General features: G+C 41.6%; 1 protein-coding gene across 2 annotated transcripts in view; it reads right to left on the bottom strand.

The window, feature by feature from the left end:
- The window catches only part of LOC135202497 (NFX1-type zinc finger-containing protein 1-like), a 93,247-nt gene that overhangs the window by 44,752 nt on the left and 30,238 nt on the right, over nucleotides 1-18,257 (bottom strand). For both annotated transcript variants that reach the window (XM_064231917.1, XM_064231918.1), the window contains 3 exons: nucleotides 17,672-17,840; nucleotides 16,611-16,757; nucleotides 12,330-13,409 (listed from right to left, as the gene is read on the bottom strand). In XM_064231917.1, the coding sequence (XP_064087987.1) occupies nucleotides 12,330-13,409; nucleotides 16,611-16,757; nucleotides 17,672-17,840 (1,396 nt within the window). The remainder of the gene's footprint in view (nucleotides 1-12,329; nucleotides 13,410-16,610; nucleotides 16,758-17,671; nucleotides 17,841-18,257) is intronic.

The following is an 18,257-nucleotide window of genomic DNA, read 5'->3' on the forward strand; positions in this document are numbered from 1 at the left end:
AGACAGAAAAAAAAACTCTTAACTGAATGCATCTATCACTTTCAAAACAATTACACCTCCTAGGAGGTGTAATTGCTCGAGAACAGAGAATACCTCCCACTTTGCACAGCATTAGGATCACAAAAAAATGTGTGTGGTGTGTTTGAGTTTTCATACCCAAGCAGCAGGCAGGGTTTCAGTATCAACTGAAGCAGCATTGGTGCATCAAAAGCAGTTCTCCCTTCCAGCTCCAGTCCTTGATCAGGGAGGGCTTTGTTTGGTGGCTCGATAACAGGAACCCCCTTGTCCAGCTTCACACTTGGAGATTAACCAGCTGCTCATGTGTGAGAGGCTTTTCTTGCAGGACTGGGCTGAAAGATCCTCATTTAACCCTTAAACACCGAAGCGGTAAAAAAAAAAATGTCTCCCGTGTGCCGGAGGTGTTTCAGAGTGAGCGCGGAAGCGGAAAAAATATTTTTTTCAAAAAATCACAGCGCGCTTAGTTTTCAAGATTAAGAGTTAATTTTTGGCTCATTTTTTTTTGTCATTGGCTGAAGTTTAGTATGCAACCATAAAAAATGAAAACAATTATCATTATCATATATAAATAATGCAATATATGATAGCGCAAAAACAAAATTTCATATATAATTGTATTCAAAAATTCACCATAAATCTAAATATTGTCCTAGAGACTTCCAATTTCTTTCAAAATGAAGACAAATGATTGAATATTACTATACTGTAAGAGTATTAGCTTACAAATGCAGTTTTCGACCATATCTGACGAGTTAAAGTTGACCGAATGTCAATTTTTATATATATATATTTTTTATATGCAATTATTTCGGAAATAAGAAAAGCTACAACCTTCAAATATTTTTCGTTTTATTCTACATGAAATTGCGCACATTTTCATATAAACAACTCTATGAAATGCCTAATATGAAACGGAGCAAATATTCCGAGAATGGGACGTACGCATTTCGGAGATTTGTGGCGGAGAATCCGCGCGCGGAGGGAAGGAAAGTTTTTTTTTTAAATTCACCATAAATCTAAATATTGTGCTAGAGACTTCGAATTTGTTTCAAAATGAAGATAAATGATTGAATATTACTAGACTGTAAGAGTTTTAGCTTACAATTGCGTTTTTCGACCATTTCGGCAGAGTCAAAGTTGACCGAACATGGTTTTTTTTTCTATTTATCGTGATTTATATGCAAATATTTCAAAAATGAGAAAAGCTACAACCTTCAATTATTTTTTGTTGTATTCTACATGAAATTGCGCACATTTTCATATATAAAACTTTATGTAACGGCTAATTTAAAATGATGCAAACATTACCACAATCGCACGTATGATTTTTTCGGAAGAGTTACCGCGCGGACGTAAAGAAAATGTTATTTTTTTCATAAATTCACCATAAATCGAAATATTGTGCTAGAGACTTCCAATTTGTTGCAAAATGAAGGTAAATGCTTGAATATTACTAGAATATAAGCGTTTTAGTTACAAATTGCGTTTTTCGGACCATTTCGTTAGAGTCAAAGTTGACCAAAAAGGTTTGAAAATTGTCACATCATATTTTATATGAAAATATTTCAAAGTTGATAAAAGCTACAACCATGGGTTGTTTTTAGTTGTATTGTGCATGAAATTGCGCACATTTCCATATATAAAACTTTATGTAACGGCTAATTTCAAAATGGTGCAAACATTACCACATTCGCATGTATGATTTTTTTCGGAAGAGTTACCGCGCGGACGTAAGGAAAAAGTTTTTTCATAAATTCACCATAAATCGAAATATTGTGCTAGAGACTTTCAATTAGTTGCAAAATTAAGGTAAATGATTGAATATTACTAAAATATAAGAGTTTTAGCTTACAATTGCGTTTTTTGACCATTTCGGTGGAGTCAAAGTTGACCGAAGGTTGAAATTTTGGCACTTATCGTTATTTATATAAAAATATCTCAAAACTGATAAAAGCTACAATCATGAGTATTTTTTTTGTTGTATTCTACATAAAAATGCACACATTTTCATATATAATACTCCATGTAACGGCTAATTTAAAATGGTACAAAAATTATGTCAAAGTGACAAAATAATTTCCGAGATGTGTCACAGATACTTTTTAGTGCGGCAAGAAAGAAATTCGCGCTTGTGCGCCTGCGTAACGATTGTAAACATAACAACACCTCGATCCGTGAACTCCCAGCATCCCCCAAGGCGCGTGATTCAAAAGTTTTTGGCTGGTAGGCCTATAAGTATTTTTCCGCGAATTTAAAAAAAAAAATTTTTGAGTAGACGTATGGTACATTCATTCGGCATACGGGAGACATTTTGACTCGACGTTTAATACGTCCATTCGGCGTTTAAGGGTTAATATGCACCATGAAAAGTGGGTGATCTTCAGTGGTTGGGAAGAGGTCTCTCTGTGGTTTGAGTTTCTGCTTAGCAGTCTGTGGACTTCCTTGTCTATCTTCATCATGACAGGCTTCTTTCAATCTCTGCTGCTAGTAAGAAGTTCAGACTGATGAGCATAGATATTTCTCCTTCAGTGGGGTTATCCCTGCTCATGAGGAGCTTCAAAGTCATGTCCTTCTCAGGATATTTGCCTCCAGGTGTTTCTTTCTGTCTTCTCGCTGAAATCAGATGAGTCTGTGGCTCTTACAGTACAGTAAAGTAGACAATCACCCCGTTACAGTTTGAGCAAGAATTCACAAAATCAGGGACATAGGATCATCCCCTCAATTTTTGGAGAAACCTTCTGATGGCACAGGAAATGAATGCTGATGCCTGCAGATGAAACATCACCTTTACCTTTTTCAACCTAAGGTACATCACCCAAAAAGGGATTTTGCCAAAGGAAAAATCTATTTCTGGGGAAAGATCTGTGTCGCCCGGTGAAAAGTTCCTGTAGCTCACTTTTCTAAGTATAAATAGATCCTAAATATACCAGAGAAAAAGCTTGCATGGTAAGCTGAAGTTACTACCCTCAGCTCAAACACCCCAAGGGCGTCGGTATAAGCATAAGGGCGAGTGGAAGCCACTACTCACAGGTCTTCTGCCAATTAGAGGATTCCTCTCCAAAGTCCCTCCCACGGCAAGAGCCGTTACAAAGGCTACTCCCCTTACCTTCCGCTCGCTCTCGCTACTACTACTACTACCCCCCCACCATCTACATTCCTGGAATAGACACCCAAGTTTGGACTGGTTAAGGGTGGGGAAAGAAGAAGGGATGGGTTCACCGGGCGACACAGGTCTTCCCCCAGAAATAGATTTTTCCTTTGTCAAAATCCCTTTTCTGGGTTCGACCTGTGTCTGCCAGTGAAAAAGTATCAGAGAATTTCCATCCAAGCTTAACAGATACCAAACGAGTATATAAAAGGGGGGATAATGAAACCTAAGGTTCACTTAAAGAGTAAATTTAATGCGCTGTAATAAGGCGGAAATTTACTTACTTATTAATTACACTAGAACTTAAACTATGGCTTAAAACTAGCAATAATAAGACAATATAAAAGAATGGTATCTGAAGCAATATACAAAAGGTATGTACAGACAGGTCAGTGATACCAATATGGTCTCATGTTCCAGTGACGGGATGGCAAACCAACCAGCCCGGCCCGGAAGAGAGAGGGTTGGCAGGGAATACGAGCGAGGCAGGTAGGAAGGAGAGAGTATTAAAGGGAAAAAAGACTGACAAAAGGGGGCTAAGGGAAGGAGTTGATAAGACTCGGTCATTCAGGGGAGACTATGCTCCCTGCATCCACTGTTGAGAATCTAAGGGCCTCTTAAGTTTTTGAGATAGTGGCGTTTAAATACTGCTGGAGATTTCCAACCCGTATATTTCTTCAGGTCTTCGAAATTCATATTGTGAAAATAGTTAATGGAGGTAGCCACTGCTAGGATGTCATGGCCGTGTGGGATTGAATCCGGGTTGGCCTGTTTAATAAAGTAGAGTATTTGTTGTCTAATACCTTTAAGAGAAATCGTACCACCTTTCTAATGAAAAGGGGGCCTGAAGAGTTTTCTGAAGTCCTGGCCAATAAGAATTTAAGGGTAATGACAGGAAACAATGATGAGTCCTGTGTCAGAGGAATAATTTTCCATGGAACCCATCTGTTTTGTGGGTCCTCGTTTTAACCAAGAACTTCCGATCTGGGGATAGTAATACTTCACCTGACGGGAGGAATTAAACATGATCTGGATTTCTAGAGAGAGCCGAGAGTTCAGATATTCTGGCACCTGAAGCCAAGGCCATTAAGAATAAGGTCTTTCTGAGAAGGGTTATATATGAGCATGACTCATTATCAGTGTCTAAGGCTAATTTAAGTCTGTCATTCAAAAACCAAGAGACCGTATGAGGGCGGTCTATTGGTCTCAGACGGGCACATGAATCTGACAAGTTAATATTAAAGCCAAGCTGAAAAATCTTCCTTAAGGCCGATTTGATCGTAGTAATGGTACTAGCGGCTAGGCCTTTCTCAAATAGAGTTCTAAAGAATGAAATTGCCAGATTTGAAGTCATATTTTGAGCAGCTGAATCTTTTAGAAAAATGGCCAACTTCTTTACTGCTGAATCATACTGTCTGAGCGTTGATTCTTTTTTATCTGATTCTATGAATAAGATGTTTAGTTGATCAATACTAGCGTCCTTTTGGGCTGCAAACTTCATGAAGTCCATAAAGTTAGGGCACTCAGAACTCTTGAGGAAGCTGACACAGTCTGAGTTTGTACTACCTGTGTCAGTTCTGGACGGGGGATCCGTTTGGGCCGGAGATTCAGTTCTAGAAGAAGCGGAAACCAGTTGCTCTTTGGCCAGTTGGGTGCCACTAATGCTACCTGTCCTGTGAAAGATCTTAGCTTGTACAGGACCTTCATCAGAAGATTCACCGGTGGAAATAGGTAAATCTTCTGCCAATTGTTCCAATCTATGGACATCGCATCTGTGGCGTAAGCTAAAGGGTCCAGGTTGGGTGCCACGTAACATGGTAGTTTGTGATTGGATTCCGTGGTGAATAGGTCTACTTGAAGGTCCGGGATTTGATTGCAAATCCACCGGAACGACTTCCTGTCCAGGGACCACTCCGATTCCAGCGGAGTTGTCCTGGAAAGTACGTCTGCGATAACATTCTTTACTCCTGCCAGGTGAGTTGCTGACAGGTACCAATGATTTTTTGCCGCCAACGAAAATATCGCAATCAATACGTGATTTAGTTTGCTTGACCTGGAGCCTCCTCTGTTTATGCAGTGGACTACTACTAAACTGTCCGAGACTAGCCTTATAAGACTCTTTCTGGCCGGAGTCAGTCGCTTTAGGGTCAGGAAAACTGATGTGGAACTGGCGGAACATATCCGACCACGTTCCCTGGACTTTCTTGTATTGCGAGTATCCTCCCCAGCCGCTGAGAGATGCGTCCATATGGATGGTTAGAGACGGCGGAGGGAATTGCAGTGGTACTGACTTGGCCAGGTTCCGTCCATGGACAGAGCCTTTTTGTCAAAATGGGTGGAATTACAGAGATCTTGTCCCTGAGATTGATGTTGGCTCTCTTCCTCTAGACTCGATTGATATCCTTCAATCTGGCTTTCAATAGGATGTCCGTCACAGACGCAAACTGTAGCGAACCTAGGATTCTCTCTTGGGTACACCGAGAAGCCTTTTTGTTCTTGAGGAACTGTTTCGTAGCCGTCGCTATCCCCTTGACCTTCTTGGGTGGGAGAGATAGCTTGTGCTTGTTTAGGTCCCATTGGATTCCCAGCCATTGGAAGCAGGAAGCCAGAACAAGCCGAGATTTTTCCTTGTTTATCTGGAAACCCAGAAATTTCAAGAATTTTATCACCTTGGCTGTTGCTTTGCGGCACTCGTCGACGCTGGCTGCCCAAATGAGCCAGTCGTCTAGATAGGCTACTAACATTACCCCTTGAGTTCTTAGTTCTTGAACTATTATCTCTCCTAATTTGGTGAATACCCTGGGCGCAATGTTGAGCCCGAACGGCATGACTCTGAATGGGTAAGCCTGCTTTCCTAGCTTGAAGCCTAGGTACGGAGAGAAGTTCCTTGCTATCGGAACATGATAGTAAGCGTCTGTAAGAGCTATAGAGGTTGTGACGGCCCCACAAGGAAGTAAGGTCCGCACCTGCGAGACAGTCAGCATGCGAAATCTGTCGCAATGAATGTATGAGTTGAGACGGGACAAGTCCAGAATCACTCTTCTTTTGTCAGAGTCCTTCTTTGGGACACTGAACAGACGTCCTTGAAACTTTAGGCGTTTTACTTTCTTCATAGCCCTCTTCTGCAGGAGATCTTTGGTATAGTCTATGAGGTCCGCCGTTGGAATCTGGTAAAAACTGATTGGCGGAGGAGGCCCTTTCTCCCATTTCCACCCCAGACCTATTGAGACTATACTGTGGGCCCATGGACTGAAGGTCCAATGGTCCTGGAAGAGATATAATCTCCCTCCCACCTGCAGGTTCTCACTGGCTGGCTGCAGGTCTGCTACCTCTGCCTCCGCGGAAGCCTCTACCTCTTGGTCCGCCTCGTAGCCGGGTGCCACCTCTGGCCCTGCTACTTCCGGCATGCCTATTGTAGCCGTGAAAATGTGTCTCGCGACTCGTAGGTTGGGTTGAAGGCTGTCGAGGTTGAAGGCTGCTAAGCCGGCGGAGTTTGTTCTAGGACAAACTGTTGCTGTGGTTGAGCCTTAGATGTCGAAGGCTTACCGACTTGAGAGACCGGAACCGCTTGCACGACCGCCTGAGGACGGGAGGCCTGGTAAGGATGAAATCTCCTTGGCTTCTTCTTGGGTCTGGATTGGTGTCCGGGGCCATCAAACTTCCTTTTTGAAGGAAGTCCCCAATGGACCCGAAGACTCTGGTTGGCTCTGGCTGCCTCATGAAAAACGTTGTTGACCTCGTCTTTCTGGAACAAATTTTCACCCCATATTGAGGACTTTATGAGTGTACTAGGCTCATGCCTTATAGAGGCACTCGCCAGGATGTACTTGATGCATGCTCGTCTCACCATAATGAAATCGTACAGGTCCGTTTGGAAAGTCTGTAGCAGTTTTCGTAAGGACCCGGAACAACTGTTCTTCAGTTTAGGTTGATGCTACCAACTCCGCCGCAGTGATGGAGTTGATAGACCTTCCTAATCTGGTCCTTGCCTCGAATTCCGCTTTGACCAAGTGGTCCAGAATCCTAGGTAGCTTCTCGGTGAATAGGGTGGAAGCGCAATCCGGATAAAGTTTACCTGCCGTAAACGTAGCCGGAGTGTCATTCCAGCACTCTACATCTGCGGGGAAGAGTAGAGAGGTAGCCTCTGTCTCTTTAAGCGCTGGTAAGGGCTTATCCTCCGACGCCGCTTGCATAGTTAGTTCCGCCACCTTGGATGTACAGGGCGACGGAACTCCGTTTGGAGTCACAAACATAGTAAAGCTACCTTTATGGGGCGTTAGTTTGGGGTTAACGCAACCCCAGTTGGAGAGGGTGCGAACCCAAACAGCTTGAGCTTGATCCCTAGGGAAGATCACTGTCTCCTTCGGGACCTTGTTTACTCTGACTAGCGCATGTTCTGCTAGTCTGACAAAACTGGGGAATGGGAATTGGAGACCCAGCGGGAAGAGCTCAAAGTCCTCCAGCGGACGGGTTCCGCACCCTTCAATTGTCAACTTCCCATCTGAGAATGGGGCATGTAATGCTAACCGCCACGGGTTGTTATCATCAAATGGAGGAATCCGGTCATCATCTCCTCCACGGGCCTGATCCTCTCGATCAGGGACGTTATTGCCTGGCCTGAGGTATCTGAGCCTGAGGCGAGTCGTATCGACTCAAGCCTCTTGTCAACCACTTCCCTAACCTTTGACATTAGAAGGTTAACGAAGGCCTCCTGGTCAAATCCGGACTCCGTCGCCTTGGATTTGGCGGATTTGGCTCTTAACCCCTTAGGAGAGGGAGAATCCTTGGCAGCAGGCGACTTGGCAGTAGAAGTCGACGGCTGTGGGGCCGACGACAACTCAGTCGCCACTGACGGAGTCGGTTTCAATCCCTTTGGAAGGGATTTCAGTCTTACCGATTTAAGCTTGGGAATGACCGAAAGCGATCCTTCCCAAGCAGGGGTGGACTTAGAGAAGCCCTGGAAAGAAGAGGAAGAAGAAGGAGTAGGACTTGAGAGACTACCTGCCTCACTTACCTCCCGACCTACCTCCTCCTCGGTAGCCATTGGTTCACGGTGAAGGCTGATGGCCGCCACCTCTTCCGCCATCAGGTCGCCGTCGTAGCCGTGGCCCCCGGGTACAGAAAGGAGCACAGATCTTCAGCCAGGACGTACGGCTGTCCTGATGGTGCATTCTTCCCAAAACCTGACACCCAAACCCAAAGTGCCACCCTTGCCTCATGCTGGTAGGACAAGGTAGCCTGTGAGAGGAAATCGAATTAACATTCCACTCGGGGAATAATATCTATAAGAAACTTCTTAAGTTATTATAACTGAAATTCCATGCAAATGGCGCAGTAAGGATACTTACTTTCTCATCAGTGAGAATAGACACCATCTCATAGCATACGGTGCACGCATCCGGGTGCCAGACCATGTAGTGCTCGAGTTGCACGGCGCAATTTGCGTGCGACCGGCAGACTACATGGCCGTAGGGCTTGCCGAGGGTAGCAAAGCACCCTACCACTTAACAACGGACCATCCGTAAGTTGAAAATTTCTTATGAGTATTAGCACAAGACGCCGGAGTTGCTCCGGCGAGAGCATGCACCTTAACCTAGATATTGGTTCAAATCTTACTCACTAAATGATTTCAACTCACTGAATGAATAAAAGAAAATCTCTGGGTGTATTTGCCTGTTCCTGATTCTGTCCTCGGAAAGTAGATGTATGTCCAGTATGTGGGATCTGAGACCTGCCGGACCGGAGAAGAGGAAGGACCTAATCTCTATTACGGTCGGCTGAATCAGAAGGATACGAATTATCGTAGTCGAATACCTGACCCATCCACCATCCCCACTGGAGTGGGGAACGACACAAGAACGGAAACTGAGCTGCAGCAACTTAGTACAATACTTTGGCGGCGGGTGTGAGGGCGAGTCACACTCCGTCGGCACCTTAAAGGTCCGGAGATATCTACAGAGTAGTCCCCAAAGCTTAGCCAACTCAAAGTCTCATCTCACATTGTCATAAGTAATGCCGGCGGAAACGGGCTGAAGCGAGCAGATCAGGGGAAGGTAATTCCTCTATCTGAACCTGAACGCATCTAGGGGGGAGCGTAACTCCCAGCCCGCATCCGTAGCCGGGGGAGGACAACTGGAGGGAGAGGCCACTGAGCGGCGGCGATACTAGACCACTGTAAAGCTGGCGGAGCTATCCACTTGGAGACATAAGGGATTACATATAATACCAGTAATCCCACCGCTCCAAACCCTCTCTTCCCCACTTAAGTGAAAAAGCTTGAGCGGTCGTTCATCGATAAGACTACTAGAACCGCGAGCTATAAGCATCAGGCAGAGCCGAGCTAGGAAGTGGGGGAAGGGGGTGGAGGGTGGTATGTGGGGTGGTCGGTTGTGATCGCCTGGCCACCAACCCGATCAGAGATAGACACCTATTGAAGGCTGTGTACCTACTACTACAGGGGTAGTAGGCCAACTGGGCCTATGGCCCGTCGTGATTGGTACAGCGACCGATCGGTGATCACTCTCGGGAGGTCATGGCCTACTACTAAAGGTTATACTAAAGGAGGCTAGGCCAGGACTATATACATACCAGACCACTTAATCTACAAGCAATACAATAAATAATATATAATAGTAATAATGAGGCATCATGGAAGAGTTGCAAAAAGAAAATAAGGTGAAAGGAGAATACCCAGTATGGATCTAGCCTAACCTTCCGAGATCATTACGGAACCAGTCAGGTAGGCCAGATAACCTCCAAAGACATCATGGTGTGCACGGTGGCCCTCGACCAAACCTTCCAAATTCGAACTTTTTGACCTGGACAGGTAGGGAGGATAGGTCCAACAATATGATAAGAGATAGACTCTCTATCCCTGATATCCTCCCCGCTAGCACCGTAGCACAGACAGGGGGAGAGGCATAAGGGGTATAGGGGTAGGGACACCTGGCCTACCTTCCAAAACCTAGCCTAGGCTTGGTCGGTTAAGCCAGGGAGGGAAGCAACTCTTCCAACCTCTCAGGGATATGAAAATCATCAACGTGCATAAAATCAAGTACCTATCTGGTTCGCATTAAACAATAACACATGCATGTCTCACATCGGGAGAGAGAGAGAGAGAGAGAGAGGACTCTCACCTCTCCAATGATAAATACGATAGGCTACTAGTAGCCTGACAAATTTACATATACAATATATGATAAAATTACGCACAGAGAGGCACGAACACGCTCTTGAGAAGCTGGGGGGAAGCCAGAGGCTAGAATATAAATTAATCAACCTTTCTTTAAAAACCCTAGAGGACGTCATGAGCGTGTTAGGCCTTCCTTCCGAACCAATCCAAACTCGGACGGCTAAATAATTAAGTACGTGATACGAAAAAACGTCACTGATGACTGTAATGAATATAAAATTAACATAAAATTCAAAATAAAAGGGAAATAACGAGTAATAACAACACACGTGCTCTGATGATGCTCCCAAAATGGCGGATGAACTAGCGGTGCCCCCAAAGCGTTTTCTAAGGGGCCGAAGGCAACAAATGGAACGCATCGTAACGATACAAATTACGAAAACACCAATTGGAATATTCAACTTAGATGAAGGAGGACGTTCCACAGGGGACATCGCTGAATTCTGGAAATAGCACTAAGGGAGCTCTGATATGCATGTTGCACTCACAATGCTAATTACAGGAATGGAGATGGCGGGCGGGTAGTAGTAGTAGTAGCGAGAGTGAGCGGAAGGTAAGGGGGAGTAGCCTTTGTAACGGCTCTTGCCGTGGGAGGGACTTTGGAGAGGAATCCTCTAATTGGCAGAAGACCTGTGAGTAGTGGCTTCCACTCGCCCTTTATGCTTTTTTATACCACGCCCTTGGGGTGTTCGAGCTGAGGGTAGTAACTTCAGCATACCATGTTAGCTTTTTCTCTGGTATATTTAGGATCTATTTATACCTAGAAAAGTGAGCTACAGGAACTATTCACCGGCAGACACAGGTCGAACCCAGAAATTAAGTCCCTGGTTACTCCTCCTTACGACTTATGGTGGCTGCTTAACAGAGTAGTCATTCAAGCTCTCCTCTCATTCAGAAAAGCAGCTTTCCCAAGGACTCAGAGGGTGTAAGGCTAGGTTTGAAAGGTAGAGTAACTGGCTCCTATTTCCCTTCCTCATCCTGGCAGGCAGTAGCCCGACTAAGTACATCTGGAATAGATGCAGATGCTAGTAATTTACACAATCAAACACATGAGTCATAGAGCTTACGCTTGTAATATGCAACTCTCTCTCTCTCTTTTTTGAGAGAGAGAGAGAGAGAGAGAGAGAGACGAAAAAATTCTACTGGTCAGGTTTTAGCAGCCCTCAGACTTGTGTCACACCTTTTAAGGGCATACTTCATTCTTCAAGACTTTCCTAAATGAGAAAGATAAATGAGAAAGATTCAAGACACTTCTAACTTTGGTTCAGAACCCTATCACTCTGGCATCCCGATACAAGATTGAATAAGAGGTTACAGAGCCATTGCTCCCCTGCTTAATAATGTGGCTGGGAACACAACATTGGGTGGAGCTGTCCTCTTATTAAACAAGTGAGTTGATTGTATTTCCATAGGAACAAACAACAAATTTTTGAAGTGATTTATATTCTTTCCAGGTACTATATAAAATAAGAGGTTTTTTAAATAATCCTATTTCAACCATTTCCCCTTAGTCCGTGATATAGAAGGAAAATGTGCTTAAGTGAGTGGGGTTTCTTCTCACCTAGCACCAGCTAACTAGTACTTAGTTACTTCAATGACCAAACCCACCTAGTGCTTAGGAATACTCCTAAACTCTGGTTTGTCTATCTAAGAAAAATACAAATTACTTCAAAAATTTTATATTCATTTGATTTTTGTGTGACAGATCACTTCTAATAACATCAAACGAATTGCATTTACACAATTTATAGCGATCTGGTATTAAGATATAAACTTGTCTCTTACATACGTTGAAACTGAAATGCTATGCCTAGTTCCCAGTGGTCAATTTTCACAAAAAACACACACATTCAGACAAATTATGTACACACACATTCAGACAAATTATGTAAACTTCTTAACAGGGGTAAATTTTTACAAAAACACATCCAGACAAATTATGTAAACCTCTTAATACTAAAACTTATTTACCTCAATTTCATGCTGGCATTCCTGAATTTTCTTCTTCACAGTAACTGTGCATCCACCACACAGCTCCTTGCATTTTCTTGGGCAATAATGATTGCACGGCAGCAAACGTTTACATTTCTGGTTGCAAATGATGTCTTCCCTTGGAGTATGGCACTCAACAGAGTGCACGTGGCCACATAGTGCTTTCTTTTTAACTGGGAAAAAGCAAGGCCCACAGTTTTCATAACATGCTTTCATACATTTATGATCATGTAAACAGCCTTCAGGTGATCTAGGGCAAGGCTGTTCACACTTATATGTAAGATGCTTAGGATCGTCATTCACATGACATTCTCTTGTACATTTGTGACCACATGGAGGTCTAATATCACAGGGTACAGGACATGGAAATGTCTTTGGATCTTCATAGCACTTCATTTTAGCAGTATGTTCACAATGAGGTAAGATTCTTTCAACAGTAGTAGGACACCTGTAACGCAAATTATAACGGCTGCACTCTACATTATGAACATGGCCACAAGGAAATTCCTTTGGTACTTTTTCAACACAAGGCCTACATTCTTCCCAACATTTTCTGGGACAGCGATGTTTACGTTCACATAAGATCTTGGGACAAGGTAATGGGCATTTAACATCTTTGTGTTTGAGGTCAGTCATATGGCATACTTTTGGACATTTGTGACCACAGACTGGAAGTGAAAAAGAGCAAGGTCTTGTGCATCCTCCCTCAGGGCTATTCTGAAGAAAATCTCCGTCTGTCGCTACCCGGCTCAAAACATCATGATTTTCACACTGAAGAACAATAGAACTTCCAATGGAATTATCATCATTCAAATCTTTGAAGATTTGCTTCCAAAGATCACTGGAGTCCTGAAGCTGCTTCATATTACCTATAACATAAAGGCCATGCTTGGCACGGGAGAGTGCAACACATATGCGGTTTTCCTTTTTCAGAAAACCAACGACGCCTCCTTCATTACTGCGCACGAGAGACAAGAGGATTATTTTATTTTCCTCACCTTGGAAATTATCAACAACGCATATTCTCACCCCTTGACATTCTTCAAATTTCCTCTGGACCTGGAATATATTAAATAGGGGGCTTTATTGAACATGTTAACCTTTCACAATATTATATAACATGAACAGACAGAATTGTCAAAATTAGAAATGTTAAGAAACAAAGGGGAAAAAGATAATTTCTTGTTAAAAAAAGATTGAAAGTAAACTTATGAAATTTACTCATTTTCTTATAAGATTCATATCAATCTACAAACATGAAACACGTACTGTTTTCACACAAACCCCATCATTTAGCATGATCTCATAATGTACGTGTGGCCAGCACTCTAAGAGACACTGCATAATGAAGATGAACACACCCCTGTCAGCAACACATCTGGAAATCCCAGTTCCACAAATGTGCTACCAATAATTACCAGTCATACCCGTGCCTTCAGTCTGAGCACACATGCTATTGATACTCCCAGTTTTACTCAGGGGTTTAGAGCCAATGGAATACCGATTTTTGGCAATAACTTTTCATCAAAGCATCAGATAAAGAAGAAAGTTGGCAAGTACATATTTTATAACCCTACCAAATTTTGCAATTATTATTTTGTACCTAAGTTCTATAATTCTGGTACTTATCAGAGTAAAAGTAAGTTTCCTATGTCAGAGCCATTAAAATAGCAGTTAAAGGTTTTGAACGCAATAGTGACGTTAAACTATGAAGTCATGAGGCTCCACCCAGTGGAGGGAAGTTTACATATGGGGAAAACATCTCTTCACTGTGCCCCTGCCCACTTGCCAATGACATTCATTAATAGATACATATTAGTGCTCATCCTATGCTTATGTGATATCAGTGATGACGAGCAGGATTCAATATATGTAATTCATCCACATAATGAAACAATTTATAGCTCATTTGTTAGATCTACATCTATTCAGGGCGGGAATACAAAAAAAGAGGTTCAAACACTAATTAATAGAATTATTTGCTGCAGCAAGAGATGAATGTGTTGCCAAATAACTATTACCCACTATAGAAATAATGATCAATTCACAGGCTTTCTTGCTCTTGCCACGAGTCTTGCTTATATACAAGTGGCAAGCCATAACACAAATGCAGTCTTGCAACCAAGGGGACAAATCTGTATTCGTCTGGCCATTCTTGAATTTGTTGAAGCCTACTGTGCATTCCAGAGGCCATGAACTAGCATTTTTTGAAAACAACTTTCAAACTGACGTATGGATTTCAATACTACTGAAGCACTGAGTGTTTCTAACATTGTCCTAATTTATGCTAGATATGCTGAATTGACAGATGTGCTCAATTAAGCCGTTTACTCTTAGAAAAAAAGACCAACTTCTCGCCTTACTCAGACAGTTTAGAACAAGTTGTGCTTTCTGATGTATCTGTGACGGATGCAGGCTTATTTGGACCTTGGCTGATTCGGACCGTGGCTGATTCGAACCAGATTCGGACCTTAATCTTGGCTGATTCGGACCATTTGCTAGGCGGATTCGGACCCATACTAATAATTTTATATTATAGCAATGGGTATTTCTATATAAGCATTCCGTATCATTCGTCCCCGCGAATACGAAAGCCACCAGGAATTGGGGCGTCAAATGTATTTTGCTGTGTTTAGTACGAGCCACTGGGGGTTAATTACAGTCGTCCGAATAAATATTACTTAAAATTCTTGTTCAGGAGGTAAAACTGCATAGAAAAATCGGCCAATCATATGAAGGTCCAAATAAGCCTGGACAAAGGTCCGAATGATCCAGTACATGGTCCAAATCAGCATGGTCCGAATCAGCCAAGGTCCGAATAAGCCTGTTCCCATCTGTGACACAGAGCCATCCCCCCTTACCTATAGACTAAAACATAATTATTAAAAAAATTATATATCATAAATATAATTTGCTTTAAAAAAACTCATATTGCCCAAGATACGTAAAATGACATTTAACCATAAGTCAAGCAACCATCTCATAAGGTATAGTGGAGGATGTGCTATACTGACGTCTCTGATACACGTCACCACTTTTACGGATTGTTGGATGGGTAAGCACAGCTTTTATCTCATTTTCTTAAGTAAAAGGTTAATGAAACACATGGCGATGCACAGTATTTCCAAAATTTAGGATGAAGTGGCATGGAAATCCATAAATCGGTTTAATAAAAGTTGTTTATGAAAAACTATGTCATGGCGTCTGAAATGCATCGTAGGCTTTGTAAGCATATCCATTCACCTGTTGCTATTAGCGACTTACTGCCTACCTGGTGGATTGGCGGAGCCTATGACATCATAATTATGTTTACGTCACGGATGGTTTCAGAATCCTTTTCTGTGATTTTCTCGGTTTTTGGCATCGGCAACTTCATTTTACTCTATAAATATTAAAACTATTGAACTTAGCTACTAAATAATACCTGCAAAATCTAGGTAGGGTCATAGAATACACACTTTCACCTTTATCCGGTGCTCTGATAAAATGTTCTTGCTGACAAAGAGCATTCCATTGGCAATGGATCCATTGGTAGTTTTCTGTAAAAGAAAACTAATTTGCCTGCTTTGTTTATCTGTCCTCAGTTCTTAAGCACTACTGAGGATGTTAATCACACACCCTCCAATCATCAAACTTGCCAAATTGCAGCCCTCTAGCCTAAGTGGTTTTCATTTTAAGGTTAAATTTGGCTATAATCGTAATTCTGGGAGTACTATAGTTATGTACCTACAACATAGGCTACCACCAAACTGTGTCTGAGTTTCATGGGCCACAGTTAAGTTTTATGGACCGTGGCTGAGACCACCACCAGGCATAAAACTCGAACTCGATTGCATCAAAGGTACTGCAGTGCATTTTTTACTTGCTTTTCCTTGGAGAAGATTTTGTTTCTTAAACTGCAGTTTGAGTCTGTTATTAATCTTGTAAGTACAGCTGTTTAATTGGATCACCACAGTTCATTATTTACCTTGGATGGGTAGTTAGTCCGTGTTTGTATTGCCCTTTTCACTTGTGTAATACAAACTTTTAAAACACACACTGAAGATAAAAGGGAAATGCAAGATTTTAGCCCTCACATGCCTCATTACTGATGTTATATTCTCTGAGTGCTAAAAATACTTCTCCCTTCCTATTACTGCTTTTCTAACATTGATTTTGTAATGACCCCAGACAAATTGAGTTTGACTGTGTTTAATAGAAATTATCCACCATTACAGTCTAAGGAAATTCAATAGACAATCAATTAATACTAATACAAACCTTTTTAAGGAGGAATAATTGCCCAGTGTATGGAGTGAGAATCGTGATGTCTTCACTGGAATAACCTTGCAGCCTCAGGTGACGGCACAAAGCCATAATGAAATTGGCTTCATGCGCGTTTTCTTTGCTGTTATTCTCATCTTCACCCTGTCAAAACAGAATATGAAAGGTACAGAAAATACACTGACTTTTAGAAAAAATATAGTATAATGCATTCATATTCATAATTTATTACTTAAAACATTTATAAGCACACCGGTTCATGTGCACCAAAAACCCTAAGGGCCTGTATACTGTACATATGTTCTTGGACATTGCTTCATTCCATACAATATACTTGTATGATCATTATACATAGAAATGAGAAGAAGGAAATATTAAAAGCTCAATGCACGCCATATAATAATAATAATAATATTTTAAATTAATCTAGTACTCCAATAACTGATGTACTATTGTATCACTTCTTTCACAGGTTTTTTAACATACAGTAATAAAATTCTTGCGAACTTCTAACATTTCACAGTAGCAAGTACTGTAGCTGTGTGTGACACCTTTTGGGTTTATGTGGGATCCTTCCAATAGTGATTTAATCTTTCTATGATAATGAAAGGGAAAATATTTCTTGCAAAACTTTATATACACTTCAAGGAAATAACTGACATTTTCTACTTTGTTATAAGCATAATACTTAGAATAAATATCTGTTTGCCTATATTAAGACACATATTACAGTATGTGCATAGAAGAAATCTTTCTTCGAAATTAGTTATTATTTTACTGAAATTTTACTTCATGAACATGAAGTTAATGGAGGATATGATATGAAATAATTACAAGTTAATGGATTACAAATTCCTGAGCAAATATCAGCATGAAAAGTAAAGCCCTTACCAACATGACCCTCTGAATTAAGCACTATTTACAACAGTCACCTACATATTTCCAACTATGAGGTTATACTTGTTACCAGATTAGGAATATTTGTCATGTTGGCAATAGAGCTCATGAAATCTTTCCTTTGTTATATAATAGCTAGAAAGAATTTCAGGAAAACCTACCTTTTTCTCAAGATGTTTGTGAGCTATGAAAAAAACATCCCTCTGCATCCCTCGCACGTGTGGATGAAGTTCAACAGATTCGTGGTCCTTCAGTTCAGGGTAGATGGATGGAACCAATAGTCGTGATATACTCGGTCTCATGCGATGTTGGTATTCTAAAGTTTCATACCTTTCAAAATATAAAACAATATAATAAACACTTTTAAAATTTATTCCTCACTGGATTGCATGGTTTAGAATAGTTTTGGAGTTAGTAATAGTATTAATTTTCAAGTAGTAAACACTAGCCAGCATCTTATAAGTGGAAAGTGTTTCTTCACCCGAAATTTTAGACTGGACTAAAATCACGATTATGACAGCACAGTACTCTTAATTCGTACCAGAAGGCAACACCCTTGTTCTGCGTAACCAATTTAGGTAGGTAACTGTTACTAATGACACTTGATCATTTAATTACTGAATGGCTTATCACAGATAGTACATACTAATAAAGCTTTAACTAAATGAAGTGGACATTACAATGAAACCCTTGCTTTAAAATTATCTATTATTTACCAAGACACAAATGCATGTGGTAGAATTTCTC

The sequence above is a fragment of the Macrobrachium nipponense genome, chromosome 30, assembly GCF_015104395.2.
Source record: "Macrobrachium nipponense isolate FS-2020 chromosome 30, ASM1510439v2, whole genome shotgun sequence".
In the NCBI taxonomy this organism is placed as follows: Eukaryota; Metazoa; Arthropoda; class Malacostraca; order Decapoda; family Palaemonidae; genus Macrobrachium; species Macrobrachium nipponense.